At 43.2% G+C, this 18171-nt stretch overlaps 1 protein-coding gene across 2 annotated transcripts in view; it reads right to left on the reverse strand.

Moving 5' to 3' along the window:
• Window positions 1-17639, reverse strand: part of TMEM131 (transmembrane protein 131) — a 177692-nt gene extending 160053 nt beyond the window's left edge. For both annotated transcript variants that reach the window (XM_018054885.1, XM_018054883.1), the window contains exon 1: window positions 16895-17639. In XM_018054885.1, coding sequence (XP_017910374.1) covers window positions 16895-17078 — 184 coding nt within the window. In that variant the 5' untranslated portion in view covers window positions 17079-17639. The remainder of the gene's footprint in view (window positions 1-16894) is intronic.

An 18171-nucleotide genomic window follows, 5' to 3' on the forward strand; every position in this document is an offset into this window, starting at 1 on the left:
GCCTCAGGGTCTTTTCCAATGATTCCAGCTCTTCGCATGAGCTGGCCAACGTACTGGAGCTTCAGCTTCAGCGTCACCCTTCCAACAAATATTCAGAGTTGATTTCCCTTAGGATTGACTGGTTTGATCTCCTTGCTGCCCAAGGGACTCTCTAGAGTCTTTTCCAGCACCACAGTTCAAAAGCATCAATTCTTTGGCACTCAGCCTTCTTTATGGTCCAACTCTCACATCTGTACATGACAACTGGAAAAACCACAGCTTTGACTTTACAATCTGATCTGATATTAATTGTTGTTGTTCAGTTGATAGGTTGTGTATTACTCCTTGTGATCCCAATGGACTATGCCCACCAGACTCCTCTGTCCATGAGGAGAAGACAAGAATACTGGAGTAGGTTGCCATTCCCTTCTCCAGGAGACCTTCCCGACCCAGGGATCAAACCTGCATCTCCTGCACTGCAGGCATGCTTGTCACCACCGAGCGACCTGACATTAATTATCAAAATTTCTTCTGCAGTAACAGGCTTGGGAATAACACCTGAAAGTAATAACACTGGCTACACTGGAGAATAACTAGCGCAGGTGTCTAGACTTCTATCTCTGGGCATGAAGGAGTCACAGGAAACATACCCTCTCACCGGAAACAACCAAACACTCAGATAAAACACAGGAAAAGACCCTAAATATCAGTCAATAGAGACGACGACCTCTAAGAGATGGGAAACAAACAAGGTGAGCCCTACGACGGGCCCAGCTCACTGCCTTGAGTTACTAGGCCACAGCAAGAGGAATCTGTGAGAGCCTGGTGGACTCTGAGTTGATAAGACAGAGATGAAAGTCCAAGGAAACCAAGGCAGTGAGAGTTCATAGGGCTCTATGAGTTCATACCAGGAAGGAGAGAGCCTCGTAAAGAACTACAGAGGGCCACCCTCCATACTAAGTAAAGTATGGATCAACATCTAAGGTGGGAAAGAGCCACCCAAAAGTATTTGAAACAGTGCTGGGCAACTCACAGAGCCACTTACAGTGCCTGCTCCCACCAGTCAAACTGGAAAACCATACATCATGGGGTTCTGCATTGAGGACGCAGGAAGGTCTTGCCTCAGCTGTGGAAGATGACCAGTTGGAGCCTGAACACTGCTCGTGACCCACCTAGCAAATCTTAAAAGCAAGATCACAGAAAGATCACAAACTGTTCTCAAATAAGTTAACTGCATCAGAAAACAAAGCTCTTTCAAGAATACTCCTCGGAATCCAAAACACCACACCCAACAAAGTAAAATCTGAACTGTCTGGCACCCAGTTAAAGATTATCAAGCACACAAAAAGCGAAGAAAACAAGAACTACCGGGATAGCGACCAGCTGAAACCAGCCTAGAACTGGCACAGGTGTTAGAGTCAGCTGACAAGAACACTGAAAAGTATTATAAATGTGTTCCATATGTTCAGAAAGTTGACAAGCAGAGAAGTAAAAGATATAAAAAAGACAAACACTTTTAGAGATGAAAACTACGATGTATGAGGTGAAAAATACACTGGATGGAATAAAAGGCAGAAAAGACAAGACTGATGAACTTGAAGGCATACCAATAGTACCTATCCAAAATGAAACACAATGAAAAACAGAAAAACTGTAGTACAGTGAGCTGTGGGAACAACTTCAAGCTGCCTAATGCGTGAATACCTGGAGTCCTCAAAAAGCATAAGAAAAATGTTCAAAGAAATAATACCTGAAATTTCCCCAAAACTTTATGAAAAATAAATCCAGAGATCAACAAATTCAACAAACATGGAAAAAAACAAAACAAAACTATACCAAGGGACATCAAGTCAAACTGCTTAAAACAAGTTGCAAAAAGGAAATCTTAAATTCGTCAAAAGAAAAGAAATATTACATACATAGGAACAAAGATAAAGAGGAACATCAATAGGCACAAAGTATTAAAATTATTTTGCAGGAAAAAAAAAGACGAACATCAAGGTTCTCATGGGAAACAACGAGGGAGAAGAAAGTGAACGTCACTCTACAGAACTAAAAGGAAGAAACATTTCAACCTATAATTTTATACACAGCAAAAAAAAAAAAGCAAAGTAAGGACATTTGCAGACATACTAAGATCAAAGAAATCATTATTAGCAGATACACTTCAAGAACTGTTACAGGAAATCTTTCAAGCAGAAGAAAATGATACCTGGTGAAAATATACAAAAGAATGAAAATCACTAGAAAAGGTAACTATAGGCTAACTATAGAAATTAAATTATATAAACTAAATGTAAATGAACACATACAAATAAATGTGTGTATGTATATGCATGCACATACATATGCAAATCTTTTTAAAAAATCATCGACAGTTTGAATGAAAATCGAAAACAGTAACAATGCATTGCTATGACAAAAAGATCCCTGGTAAATCCCCAAAGGTATCAAAAAAAGATCTCAGTTTCCACCTTAAAACACCAGAAGTAATGAAGCTGAAAAAAGGAAACAATAAAATCTTAGCAGAAATAGACTATGAAAGAATAAGGGAGAGAGAAAAAAGGTGAAATCTATTTTTAACAAGAATACTGAAATTGATCAACTTTAGCCAGACAGATCAAGAAAAATTTGAAAAGACACAAGTTAAAAATATCAAGAACGACAGAAGTGTCACAAGCACAGACTCTACAAATATTCAAAAGATAACAGGAGAACACGACATACAACTTTTTCAATAAATCTAATGACTTAAATGAAGTGGACAAAATCTCTAAAAGATTTTAGTTACCAAAGCTCACTAGAAAAAGACAGATAACCTAAACATCCCTATGTCTTAAAAGTTGAGATAATGGTTTACAAAAAAAAAAAAAAAAAACCTGAAAAGAAATTCCAGGCCCTAACAATTTCAATGGTATTATTTGATTGGTAACCACATACTATGAGGAAAATATCACCAATCCTATGCTGACTCTTTTAAAAAATTAAAAAGGAAAAGACACCTCTCAACTATTTGTATGAGGCCAGTATTACTCTGATACCAAAAGCAAAGATATTACAAAAAAAAAAAAAAACAACCAGAATACTATTCCTCATGACTACAGACATAAAAAATGCTAAACAAAATTTTAGCCAAAAAAACCAATAATATATTATAAAGATAATACATCATGGTCTAGGTTGAGAAACTCAAGGTTAGTGATTCACTGTGTTATTAAAAACAAAACAAAATCCAAACAGCTACATAAAAAGCTGATAAATGCAACATACATTCCTGATAAAACCCTCATCTAACCAGACATCAGGGATTTCCACTCCTTCTATTAAACACTGCAGAGGAGGCTACAGCCAGTACAATCAGGCAAGAAAGATAAAAAGTACACAGACTGGGAAAGAGGAACTGCCTTTATTTTCAGACATGATCATCTAGGTAGAGTTACAATGAAATCTACAGAAGACCTATTGAAATTAGTAAGTCTTTTACAAGGATTAGAGAATAAAGAAAACGTATATATTATATTAATATATGAGGAAACCAGAATTGAAAGAGACACGTGTACCCCGATGTTCATCACAGCACTGTTTGTAATAGCCAGGATATGGAAGCAACCTAGATGTCCATCAGCAGATGAATGGATAAGAAAGCTGTGGTACATATACACAATGGAGCATTACTCAGCCATTAAAAAGAATACATTTGAATCAGTTCTAATGAGGTGGATGAAACTGGAGCCGATTATACAGAGTGAAGTAAGCCAGAAAGAAAAACACGAATACAGTATACTAATGCATATATATAGAATTTAGAAAGATAGTAAGGATAACCCTGTATGGGAGACAGCAAAAGAGACACAGAGGTGTAGAACGGACTTTTGGACTCTGTGGGAGAGGGAGAGGGTGGGATGATTTGGGAGAATGGCATTGAAACAGGTATACTATCATGTAAGAAACAAATCGCCAGTCTATGTTCTATACAGGATACAGGATGCTTGGGGCTGGTGCCCCGGGGATGATCCAGAGAGATGATATGGGGTGGGAGGTGGGAAGGGGGTTCAGGATTGGAACTCATGTACACCCGTGGCTGATTCATGTCAATGTATGGCAAAATCAATCCAGTATTGTAAAGCAAAATAAAGTAAAAGTAAAAATTTTTTTTTAAAAAGTGCAAAAAAAATTAATATATGAAAATCAGTTTGTGTCTATATTCTAACAATAAACAATCAGAAACAGAATTTAAAATACCACTTAGAATGGCATAAAAAATACAAAATGCTTGGAGACACATCTGACCAAAGAAAGGTAGTTAAGACCTTTACACTGAAAACTGCAAAATACTGCTGACATATTCACTCATATATACGCGCACACACACACACCCATTCTTTATTCATTCATCTGACGATGGGCATTAGGTGGTTTCCATATCTTGGCCATTGTAAATAGTGAAGCTATGAATACTGGGGTACTTGTATCTTTTCCATTTAGTGTTTTCTGCAGATACATGGTCAAGAGTGCAACTGCTGGATAATATGGCAGGTCTATTTTTAGGTTTTTGGGGAACTTCTGTACGGTTTCTCATAGTGGCTGTACCAATTTAATTCAGTTCAGTCAGTCAGTCTTCTCTGACTCTTTGCAACCCCATGGAATGCAGCACGCATTCCCTGTCCATCAACAACTCCCGGGGCCTACTCAAACTCATGTCCATTCAGTTGGTGATGCCATCCAACCATCTTATCCTGTTGTCCCCTTCTCCTGCCTTCAATCTTTCTGAGCATCAGAGTCTTTTTCCAATGAGTCAGCTCTTTGCATGAGGTGGCCAAAGTACTGGCGCTTCAGCTTCAGCATCAGTCCTTCCAACAAATATTCAGGGCTAATTTCCTTTAGGACTGACTGGTTTGATCTCCTTGCCGTCCAAGGGACTCTCAAGAGTCTTCTCCAACAACACAGTTCAAAAGCATCAATTCTTCGGTGCTCAGTTTTCTTTATGGCCCAACTCTCACATCCACACGACTACTGGAAAAACCATAGCTTTGACTAGACGGACCTTTGTCGATAAAGTAATGTCTCTGCTTTTAAATATGTTGTCTAGGTTGGCCATAGCTTTTCTTCCAAGGAGCAAGCGTCTTTTAATTTCATGGCTGCAGTCAGCATCTGCAGTGACTCTGGAGCCCAAGAAAATAAAGTCTCTCACTGTTTCCGTTGTTTCACCATCTATTTGCCATTAAGTGATGGGACCGGATGCCATGATCTTAGTCTTCTCAATGTTGAGCTTTAAGCCAGCTTTTTCACTCTCCTCTTTCACTTTCATCAAGAGGCTCTTCAGTTCTTCTTCACTTTCTGCCACAAGGCTGGGGTCATCTGCATATCTGTGGTTATTGATATTTCTCCTGGCAATCTTGATTCCAGCTTGTGCTTCATCCAGCCAACATTTCCCATGATGTACACTGCATATAAGTTAAATAAGCAGGGTGACAATATACAGCCTTGACATACTCCTTTCCCAATTTGGAACCAGTCTGTTGTTCCATGTCCAGTTCTTATTGTTGTTTCTTGACATGCAATACAGATTTCTCAGGAGGCAGCTAAGGTGGTCTGATATTTCCATCTCTTTAAGAATTTTCCAGTTTGTTGTGATCTACACACACACTTTGGTATAATCAATGAAACAGAAGTAGATGTTTTTCTGGAATTCTCTTGCTTTTTCGATGATCCAATGGATGTTGGAAATTTGATTTCTGGTTCCTCTGTCTTTTCTAAATCCAGCTTGAACATCTGGAAGTTCTTGGCTCACATACTGTTGAACCCTGACTTGGAAAAGTTTGAACATTCCTTTGCTAGCGTGTGAGATGAGTGCAATTGTGCGGTAGTTTGAGCATTCTTTGGCATTGCTCTTCTCTGGGATTGGAATGAAAACTGACCTTTTCCAGTCCTGTGGCCACTGTTTTCCAAATCTGCTGGCATATTGAGTGCAGCACTTTCACAGCATCATCTTTTAGGATTTGAAATAGCTCAACTGGAATTCCATCACCTCCACTAGCTTTGTTCATAGTGATGCTTCCTAAGGCCCACCTGACTTCACATTAAAGGATGTCTGGCTCTGGGTGAGTGATCACATCATCATGGTTTTCTAGGTGATGAAGATCTTTTTTGTATAGTTCTTCTGTGTATTCTTGCCACCTCTTCTTGATATCTTCTGCTTCTGTTAGGTCTAGACCATTTCTGTCCTTTATCGAGCCCATCTTTGCATGAAATGTTCCCTTGGTATCTCTAATTTTCTTGAAGAGATCTCTAGTCTTTCCCATTCTACTGTTTTCCTCTATCTCTTTGCATTGATCACTGAGGAAGGTTTTCTTATCTCTCCTTGCTATTCTTTGGAACTCTGCATTCAAATGGGTATATCCTTCCTTTTCTCCTTTGCCTTCTGCTTCTCTTCTTTTCTCAGCTATTTGTAAGGGCTCCTCAGACAGCCAATTTGACTTTTTGCATTTTTTTTCCATGGGGACGGTCTTGATCACTGCCTCCTGTACAGTGTCACAAACCTCCATCCATAGTTCTTCAGGCACTGTGTCTATCAGAGCTAATCCCTTGAATCACTACTACTGCATAATTGTAAGGAATCTGATGCAAGTCATACTTGAATGGTCTAGTGGTTTTCCCTACTTTCTTCAATTTAAGTCTGAATTTGGCAATAAGGAATTCATGATCTGAGCCACAGTCAGCTCCCAGTCTTGTTTTTGCTGACTGTATAGAGCTTCTCCATCTCAGGCTGCAAAGAATATAATCAATCTCATTTTGATATTGACCATCCGGTGATGTTCATGTGTAGAGTCTTCTCTTGTGTTGCTGGAAGAGGGTGTTTGCTATGACCAGTGAGCTCTCTTGACAAAACTCTGTTAGCCTTTACCCTGTTTCATTTTGTACTCCAAGGCCAAATTTGCCTGTTACTCCAAGTATCTCTAGACTTCCTACTTTTGTATTCCAGTCCCCTATGATGAAAAGGACATATTTTGGGATGTTACTTCTAGAAGGTCTTGTACATCTTCACAGAACCATTCAACTTCAGCTGCTTCAGCATTACTGGTTGGAGAACAGACTTGAATTACTGTGATACTGAATGATTTGCCTTGGAAACGAACAGAGATCATTCTGTCATTTTTAAGATTGCATCCAAGTACTGCCTTTCAGACTCTTGTTGACTGTGATGGCTACTCCATTTCTCCTAAGGGATTCTTGCCCACAGTTGTAGATATAATGGTCACCTCAATTAAATTCGCCCATTCCGGTCCATTTTATTTAGTTCACCAATTTCTAAAATGTCGATGTTCACTCTTGCCATCTCCTGTTTGACCACTTCCAACTTACCTTGATTCATGGACCTAACATTCTAGGTTCCTATGCAATATTGCTCTTTACAGCATCAGACCCTGCATCACCAGCCACGCCCACAACTGGGCATTGTTTTCACTTCCGCTGTCCTTTCATTCTTTCTGCAGTTAGTTCCCCACTGAGCTCCAGTAGCATACTGGGCAGCTACTGACCTGGGGAGTTATTCAGTGTCCTATCTTTTTGCCTTTTCATACTGTTCATGGGGTTCTCCAGGCAAGAATACTGGAGTGGTTTGCCCCTGCCTTCTCTAGTGGACCACGTTTTGTCAGAACCCTCCACCATGACCCATCCATCCTGGGTGGCCCCACCCAGCAGGGTTCTTAGGTTCACTGAGTGAGACAAGGCTGTGGTCCATGTGATCAACTTGATTAGTTTTCTGTGATTATCCCATCAGGGTCAGGATACAGCTCTTTATTTAAACTAGCCAGTGTGGAGGTGCATCGCAGAAAGATGTAGTACTTAAATTTAAAACAGAAATATACAAATGTATCTGTGAAGGAAAAAAAAAAAAACAGAAAATGAAGAAACAGATCCATGAATGCAATACAATTTACATGAAAAGGAAATACTGTGTATAATTCCATGAGTGGTGTTAAGACAACTAAGTATTTGAGAAAAACAGATCCCCTAATAGCAACAACCTGTGAAGAAACAGAGATCTGCATTTAAAAGTAGAAGCATGAAGATACAATGCTGGTGAATCTATCACCTTATACACAGAACTTTTTAGACATAACAACGAAAGCAGAAACCAAGAAGGAAAAGTGACATATTTGGCCAATAAACTTTTAAGTAATAACGATAGACAGAAAATCAAAACAAATAATCCAAATGTTTATGGAACTGGAAAAAATATAAACTCCTTAAATGTTCATTTCAGTCAAAAAGCAAAATTCAAACACCAATGGAAAGATTGACAAAGATGTGATCAAACAACAGAAAAGAAATACAAATGGCCAGCAAATGTGTAAAAGTGTTCAGTCTTACCAATTTTTTTTTTTCCTCATGTGCTGGGCACTGTGCTAAGGGCTTGACACCCAGTACTGTGGTAAATCTCTGCATGAGCCTTTGCAAGCCCATGGACTATAGCCTGCCAGGCTCTTGTCCATTGGATTCTCCAGGCGAGAATACTAGAGTGGGTTGCTGTGCCCTCCTCCAGAGGGTCTTCCCGACCCAGGGATGGAACTCGCGTCTCTTAGACTCTAACATTGGCAGGCGGATTCTTTACCACTAGCGACACCTGGGAAGTCCAACTCCACGTACTATTATCTCTTACTACCCCAATCCTAAAGACAGTGAACCTGAGACAGGTAGAGGTTAACTCTACTTACCTGCCCTCACACAGCCAGAGAGCAGGAGATGACCAGAGCCACAATCTGAATCACTGTTTCTACCTCTTCTGGACTTCCTCATTAATGTAGGTAACTCACAGAGTGAATCTGGTATATTCTTCCTACCCCATCTCCCTGCCATGCACAGTGGAATGGTGATTCCCAGAATTCCTTTCTCGTGATACACTTCAACTTGGGTTCATAAGCAGAATCCTGCCATGGGTCACCCAGAATTTCAAGCCTATGTGATCTTAGTATCTCACCTGGAGCTCTATCCATCCTCTCTCTGAACCTGAGATACATCTTTTACCTACTCCATCATTCAGGGAAGAAGCACAAGCTGGAATCAAGATTGCCAGGAGAAATATCAATAACCTCAGATATGCAGATGACACCACTCTTACGGCAGAAAGTGAAGAGGAACTCAAACGCCTCTTGATGAAAGTAAAAGAGGAGAGTGAAAAACTTGGCTTAAAGCTCAACATTCAGAAAACGAAGATCATGGCATCCGGTCCCATCACTTCATGGCAAACAGATGGGGAAACAGTGGAAACAGTGTCAGACTTTATTTTTTGGGGCTCCAAAATCACTGCAGATGATGATTGCAGCCATGAAATTAAAAGACGCTTACTCCTTGGAAGAAAAGTTATGACCAACCTAGATAGCATATTCAAAAACAGAGACATTACTTTGCCAACAAAGGTCCATCTAGTCAAGGCTATGGTTTTTCCAGTGGTCATGTATGGATGTGAGAGTTGGACTGTGAAGAAAGCTGAGCGCCAAAGAATTGATGCTGTTGAACTGTGGTGTTGAAGACGACTCTTGAGAGTCCCTTGGACTGCAAGGAGATCCAACCAGTCCATTCTGAAGGAGCTCAGTCCTGGGTGTTCATTGGAAGGACTGATGCTAAAGCTGAAACTCCAGTACTTTGGCCATCTCATGCGAAGAGTTGACGCACTGGAAAAAACCCTGATGCCGGGAGGGATTGGGGGCAGGAGAAGAAGGGGACGACAGAGGATGAGATGGCTGGATGGCATCACCAACTCGATGGACGTGAGTCTGAGTGAACTTCAGGAGTTGGTGATGGACAAGGAGGCCTGGCGTGCTGCGATTCATGGGGTCGTAAAGAGTCGGACACGACTGAGCGACTGAACTGAACTGAGTGATATTTGAAAATCAACTAAACAAAGGGGCATCTTTTACTGCCAAGTGAGCAAGGACTTTAAAGAAGGGCTTCCCCAGTGGCTCAGTGGTAAAGAATCCGCCTGCCAATGCAGGAGACACAGGTTCAATCCCTGGGTCAGGAAGTTTCCTTGGAGAAGAAAACTAACCCACTGCAGGATTCTCGCCTAGAAAATTCCATGGACAGAGGAGCCCAGGGCTGCAAAAAGTCAGACATGACTGAACACACACACAGGAGCTAATGGGGAGAGCTGGCACCCCTCCCACGGTGTTGCTGAGATGCATCAAGTGATACTTCCAAGACAACATGGCAGTATCTGTTGTTTAACTGAGGAGCAGGGAGGTGGGGGGAGAAGGAAGAGAGATCGTGACTGATACTAGTTCTTTCTACTTGACAGATGACAGAAATTTTCTCAACTTGGTGGTGGTGGTGTAGTCACTAAATTGTGTCCAACTCTCTGTGATGCCATGGACTGCAGCCCACCAGACTCCTTTCTCCACAGGATTTCCCAGGCAAGAATACTGGAGTGGGTAGCCATTTCCTTCTCCAGGGTATCTTCCCGACCCAGGGATCGAACCCAGGTCTCCTGCATTGCAGGCAGATTCTTTACCAATTGAGCTATGAGGGAAGCCCTTTCTCAATTTGCTCATCCATATTTTACAATGTTTCATTTTTACAACCAACATGAAATTTTTTGTGAAATTAAAAAATTTTCCAAACTGACTTCTAAGTTGCATGCACAAGAAGAACCATTACATATTATATTGTCTCATTTTACTGGAGATTAAAATTCTGTTTTATACTATCACAAACAAGCACACACACCACCACCACCCCTTCCCTACTCCAAGCAGTAATGACAGCAACAGAGGAATTGTCGTCAAGAACAAACAGATTCACGGAAAGTAGGAAGAGCAACTGTGGTGGTCCCCACGTGGCATAAATGTGAGGATTAAGAGAGATAAGGCTTGTAAAGCAATCAGCACAGTGCTTGGCACAAAGATGTTCAACATTAATGTTGACAGAAAGTGTTACAAATGTTTACAGTTTTTTGTTTTTGTTTTTGTTTTTAAGCTGCATCTCACTTGAATACTTAACATGCTGGTTTTGCACAAACTGGCAGGACAGTTCTTTTTTTTTTTTAATAATTTTTATTTATTTTTTTGGCTGCTCTGGGTCTTTGTTGCTGTGTGAGGACTTCAGATGAAGTGAGCCGGGGCTACTCTTCATTGCAGAGCACTCACTTCTCATTGCAGGGGCTTCTCTTGTTGCGGAGCACAAGCTCTTGGGTACACAGGCTTCAGGTAGGTGCCGCTCCCAGCCTCTAGAGCACAGGCTCAGTAGTTGTCACACACGGGCTTAGCTGTTCCTCAGCATGTGGGATCTTCCTGGACCAGGAATTGAACCCCGTCCCCTGCAATGGCAGGTGGATGCTTACCCACTAGACCACTGGGAAGTCCAGGACTGTTCACTAACCAGTTGGTATACAACAAAACCTACTACCTTATATACCCACTTAGGATTGAATAGCTTGGCTCAAGGCAGAGATGGCCTACAAAGGAACCCGAGCTTAAATGCCTACCGGCTCTGTTACCTTGATTCCTTAATTTCTCTGTGCCTGTTTCATGATCTGTAAATTGGGGTTTTATGAGGATCTAAAATCTTAAAATCCAGAAGTAACAAAAGTGATGGTTTAGATAAGTGTATGTCATTTTAGTTACAAGGGAAAGCAACATGAAGGGAGGAAAAATGTGGCGTCGCTCTATGTCTTACCAGGGCAGAACTGCTAATGGTGCTTGAACCCAAGTTCAAGTATAGGTTTCCTGTACTCTGGACTCTCAATCCAGAACTCAGATATGAGAACAGGAGGATGAGGTTATTTGAGGCAAACTTCCGTTTAAAACTAAACGCCTGCCCTGTCCACACTGCAGATGTTGACAGAGGTTCTGCCCCACAGAAATTCTGGTCTGGGTGAAGAAGGACCCACATAAAGGAATTTAGGTAGCTCAATGAGGCAGTACCTGATTAAGCACCAAAATAAATGATAGCTGAGTAACAAAGACAACACAAATTTGGAGAAGGGATGGCGGAATGAAGGGAAGTGGAGACAGCTGGGAGGCGAGGATCCCCAGCAGTGCCCCAGCCTGGAGGCTGTGGGTAGCTGCCCAAGGAAGTTAACACTCCAACATGCCACTTGAGACCAACGTGGCAGACAGAATAATCATGGCATTAATAGACAATTCTGCTCTGGACACAAGCAGTGTGTGTTGGTCGCCAGACATGCAAGAGAGGGAAGATAGCCAACGGGCATCCAGAGAGCAGCGACTGACAGCAGGGCAGGATGATGACCAAAAAGTACAAAGTCAAAGAAATGAAGGGAGAAAAGTTCCAAGAAGAAGCTATCGACAGTGCCCAATACTGCTTACCACAGATAAGGAAAAACTCAGCCAGAGAAAAAAGGCATCTCCCACTGACGGGGCCAATCAGAGAGCTCAAGCCACAGGCAGAGGAAGGAGAACTTAAAAAATATCAAGCACCTGGCAATGATTTCATTTTTCTCCAAGAGTAGCTTAGCTTATGACTCTACTCTGGATGATAACAAATTAATGATTTTATACCTACTCCCCAAAAGTTGATTTTGGGGGGGCATGGATCTCTGAGGATGGTGGCAAGGATTACAAAGAGGAGGAAAACAGTCCTTAGCAAGAGAAAGAGGGAGCACACTGTTTTCAATGACAGTATTTCATTGCTGCCCGGCACAGATCTCAGCAGTAATGAAGAGCTTTTAGTAAAAAGCAAGTGACTGAAGTTCCTTAATGGAGCACTATGAATGAACACGGGCTTCCCAGGTGGCCCAGTCGTAAAGAATCCTCCAGACAATGTAGGAGACCTGGGTTTGACCCCTGGGTGGGGAAGATCCCTTGGTGAAGGAAATGGGAACCCATTCCACTATTCTTGCCTGGGAAATCCCATGGACAGGGGAACCTGGTGGGCTACAGTCCACAGGGTCGCAAAAGAGTCAGACAAGACTCAGCGACTAAACAACATGAATGAATATTCTACTTACTAGGCTCTAAATTAAAAAGTAATCACTCTACCCTCATGCAAAGGATGGAAACATCTCACTTTTTCTCATCTTTAGAAAATCACTCTTAAAAAACATGTTTATATTATAAAGTAAAAATTCAATAAAAAGAAAGTAAATACCACTCCTGATCAATCTACCATCTAAGACAAAAAAAAAACCTGACCAAATTAGGTTTTTTATCTCTTTTCTTCCTGCTTTTATTCCTAAGCACTTTCTGTTCATATGCTTTGGAGACAGAACACTTCTGTACCCTTCTTCCGCACTTCTGTCACAAACACAGCTTAAAACAAAAATTTGTGCATGAAACAAAAGTATCTGGTAGACAAACTTAAAAGTGCTAAGAAAAACTATCCCAACTCCACCCTGCCATAAATCGCCGGTTAGTGATAATAACATGTGAAATTGTACCAGACTAAAACAATCACATACTTCACATTTACTAGATACATACAATGTAGCTCGACATTTATAAAAAGTTAAAAGACAACCATGCCCCCAAACACATTTCACAATGAAACTATATCACAGATGATATATGATGCTTTTTTTTGAGGAAGGCATGGCAACCCACTCCAGTATTCTTGCCTGGGAAATCCCAAGGACACAGGAGCCTGGAGGGCTATAGTCCATAGCGCCACAAAGAGTCATACACAACTGAGGTGACTTCGCATGCATGATGCTTTTTTAAAAAGCTTTTATTTGTTGGTAATAATGAATGGGCAGACTTACAAATGAAACTACTACTAAATGTTAGACGTTTAACATATACACACATATTTTCACTATATTTTTAATATATTTTCACTACACCATCCCCCTATTTGCACTCTTCTGAGTATCTAGATCTTAGATTCAGGGAAAACTGCCAGCAATCCAGAACAAGCAATTAAGTTGTAATAATTACAGTAACTTCTACCTTGGACAACTCTTTCAAAGTCCTTACATACAGAGCACAGTCAAAACATCCTCAAAGGTCCCCTTTTCTCTAGACTTGTGAAACACACCCTCATAGATCAGTGAAGACAGATGTTAAGATATAGGAGTGTTAAGACATATAGGAAAGCTGAGAGCCGAAGAATTGATGCTTTTGAACAGAGGTGTTGGAGAAGACTCTTGAGTCTCTTGGACTGCAAAGAGATCCAACCAGTCAATCCTAAAGAAAATCAGTCCTAAATATTCATTAGAAGGACTGATGCTGAAGCTCCAATACTTTGGACACCTGATGCGAAGAACTGACTCTCTGGAATAGACCCTGATGCTGGGAAAGACTGAAAGCGGGAGAAGGGAACGACAGAGCATGAGATGGTTGGATGGCATCACCGACTCAAGGGACATGAGTTTGAGCAAGCTCCAGGAGTTGGTGATGGACAGGGAAGCCTGGCATGCTGCAGTCCATGGGGTCGCGAAGAGTCGGACACGACTGTGTGACTGAACTGAACTGAAGACATACAGGATGTTAAGACAAAGGTTGCCTCATGCGTCTGAATTAAAATTAACAACACCTGGTCCAAACATGAACTCTGCATTAGGTAATCTAGGAATTTCTGCTGCTTTTCTTTAGAAGATGAGTTTTACTTAGTTTTGAAGATTTTCCAGTGAAATTCGGCTGCAACAGAAATATACTAACATACAAGATACCCAGAGAACCATCATTAAAATTGCACGTAAGTCTTAGCTTCAAAAAGTTAAGGTAGTTTATACTACCAAAATAAAACCAAAATAAAACCACACCAAAAATCCTCAGGATGGAAACGGACAGAGTGAATTCAGCTGCCTTCAGAAATCTGCTCAGATTTGCTGAGAAAAAAACTCAAAACAGCACACTTTGGGGGGCAAACGGGGCCAAACTTGTGGTATCACATTCATGTAAGAAAACCAACCTCACTTCTCCTACTTACTCAAACAAAAACTATTAGAATTTGATCACCAAGGAGACTGAAAGCACTGGCCAATTTTGGAGCTTTCTTCCTGGAATATTTCATCAGAATCAGATCCACTGATGATGGGCAGAGTCCTATGTTCTAACTAAGTACTGTCAATATCTTCAACAGATAATTTCTCTGTTCAAATTGTTCATATAGACACAACACAGGCCACAAAAGGCGTCTGATTCTGCCAGGACCACTGGCTGATTCAACCCCATCTTTTCATTCTTGTATACCGGGGCCCAAATTCTCCTCCCCTGACCCTTACATTTATGGGTATTAGACAGATGTACTAAAACTTATAAACCATACAAAAGGGAAATTAGCAAATATGAATTAATCTGACATTTCTCAAACAAAGGATTTTTCTTAAGTATACAACAAGAATTAGCATAAAAAATGGCTGCTGGAAAAATAAGCAGAAGGACAATACAAACTAAATGTTTTACTGGACTCAATCATTTTAGTTCCCTGCGTTAACGACCCATGAATATAATTACTCCCTCAAACAAATGTTAAATGCCTATTGTGTGCCTGGCACTGTGCAAGGTAATCCAAGGAAGACAAAAACCAGGACACCTGCCAAGCACTACTTTACACTCAAGGAGACCTTAACTTATTGTACCATTTCAGATTTACTGGACACACCAACTACATGCCAGGCTGTGCTGGGTGCCACAGCCACACGAGAACCAATCAACTGCGGATATGTAACCAAAGATGAACTGTGACAACCCCAGGCCTACCTAGTCCTGAAGCAGCAATATTTCATTCAAGACATAATCTTGCCTCTGTAGATGAATCATTTCTACAGACAGCAATTCTTTGAATGACTTCCTCCTATGTTAACCCAAACTGCTTAAGAGTTAATTATACCGTTTTGAACAACAACAACAACAAAAACCCAGTAAACTGAAGCACCTGGCACTTTAACATGAATTTGCTTTGCTTTGCTGTTGCCTTCTATAACAATAAAAAGCGACTTTAGTTGTAAAGTAGAACGTCAACCCTCAACTCACTGTGGCAAGAAATTACTTCCCTTGCAGCGGCAGTTTAGTGTGAAATGGAAGCTAAACTAACAAATCTTGCTTAGCTTTTTAAAAACCATTCACTTTTAGTGATTTCTTCATGAAGGCTCTGTGGTCACTCATTTCCTCAGGTTCAAAAACTGGTAGTGCCAACAAAATTGCAGATCTGGGCTTCTAGGTTACAAAATCATTTTTAACCCCGGAAAAGCACCGGGTTTACAGTCATACAATACTAACCAGAGTTTTCTAAAATAAGACTTAGTTAGCCCTTAATTGTAAATTACAGGTAAAGGTTTGCAAGCTAGAAACTTGACATTGGTTTCTAAAGTTTTTCATATTAAAAACAATGACACCCAGTTACGTATGTTAAAAATATCAGAGAACAGTTAGCTAAACAATCATCAATACTGCAAACCGATACTTAAGAGGGAAGCTGAAGACAGAAGATTCCTCCTCCAAAAACGTTTAAACAAATCTAAAGTAAAATTTGGCAAGCTGTCCCCCAGTCTCGCTATTTTTACAATTTAAAGTGAGCTCTGTTCGCACGCCGTTATTAAAACCGCAACCAAAAAAAAGTGTCCTGAAATTTGCTTATTAACAACAATCAAGTCTAAAAATATGCCCCTCCTACCTAGTGGGCCAAGTGGCAAGAATATACGAGAACTCAGGAAGTTTTGAAATGGAAGTGACAGGAGACAAGGGGGAAGACGAGGGTGAGACGAGGGGAAAGAATCACGGAGAACAAGAGCAACTCCGTGCGGTCAAAGCCGCAAGTTGGCATCCGAATTGCGAGTTCCCAGCTCGGGACGAGTCGACCGAGCAACTTCGCGCCGGACCGAGCCCTGCGCCCGGCCGCCCTCCGAGCCGCGAGCCGCGGCCCTTCCTCCTCGGTCGCAGCCCGGCAGCGGCCTCCGCGAGGGCGCGGTGACAGCCGCGGGGCCGGGCCCGGGAGATGCCGGCCGGCTGACACCCACCTTCCTTCTCGGCCCGCGCCGCGGCCACGACGAGGGTCATCACCAGGTGCAGCGCTCCCAGGAGGCCGGCGGCTGCGCTCCGCGGGCCCCCGCCGCGGCCGGCCGCGGGCTCCAGACCGGCCACGGCGGACGTGGAGGCAGCGGAGGCGGATCCCGCTGCTCCTTCTCCGGCCCGCTTCCCCATCCCTGCCGGCCGGGGTCCGCCGCGCTCGAGGTCCGGCGCGGTCCTTCTCGGCTAGGCGGCGGCGGCGCGGGAGCCGTGGTCCGGGCTCTGGCCGCGGCGCCGGGGGGAGACAGCGGTTCCGGGCCCAGGGCTCGGGCTCCGGACGTGGGTCTGGGTCCGTGCGTGCGTGTGAGCGAGCGTGTCAGTCACGGCCTCCGCCTCAGCATCGCCCACGGGGAGTCGAAGCGGAGAGGCCGCGGGTCAAGCACGGCGGGCGGCCATACTGGAAACGGGCACGGGCCGCGGGCTCTGGGCGCTGGCCTGCGAGGGGCGGGGCGCGGCTCTGGGCACCGCCCCCGCCGTGCCGTCACCTGGGCAGCCCGCGGGTCCGTCCGTCCGCCCCGGAGTTGTTCGGTCCGAACTCCTCGTCCTGCTCTCAGAGGCCCACGGCTCCAAAGGCCAGACGGGAGGGGTCAACACAAACCCAACCTGTCACTGATGCCCCCACCGACAAGGGGGAGGAGGGAGGCCGGCCGTGGCCCAGCCGCCAGAACTTGTGATGGCGGCCCACGCTTCGCGGAGGCAGGGACGACGATCACGTGGGGACGGGGGGGTGGGGCCTGGCCGCGCAGCCGCCCTGGGGCGGGGGCGGGAGCGGGGCGGGGTTTCGGGGCGCTGGGGGAGGCAGGGCGGCAGCTGAGAAGCAGGGAGCAAACCCTTGCATCCCCTGTACTGCAATGCGAGAGCCTTCCACAGAACTGAGTGCATATCCAGACCTCGAAGTCCAACGCGGAAAATCCAGTGACTCCTCCAGGCCGCACCCCCGCTTCTCTGCCGCTTCGAGAATACGCGGGACCTGCTTCAGTTTCCCGGTGGCGCTGCCTTGGGGACGTGGACCTGCACTGTTCATCTTTGCACCCTTGAAGATACAGTACTCTGGAACGCTTCGTGGAATCCTCCTGCCCTTGGATTGTGCCGAGTTTGCTGTGGGAAAGCCCTTTGCTATGTGTGTGTGTAAAGTGGCAGTGGCTGACTTTCTCCAACTTGGAATAATTCTTAATATATTTTATTCACCTATTTCCTTCAAGGCCCAGCACAAATCAGGAAGCCACCT

This window comes from Capra hircus, chromosome 11 (assembly GCF_001704415.2).
Source record: "Capra hircus breed San Clemente chromosome 11, ASM170441v1, whole genome shotgun sequence".
Lineage (NCBI taxonomy): Eukaryota > Metazoa > Chordata > Mammalia > Artiodactyla > Bovidae > Capra > Capra hircus.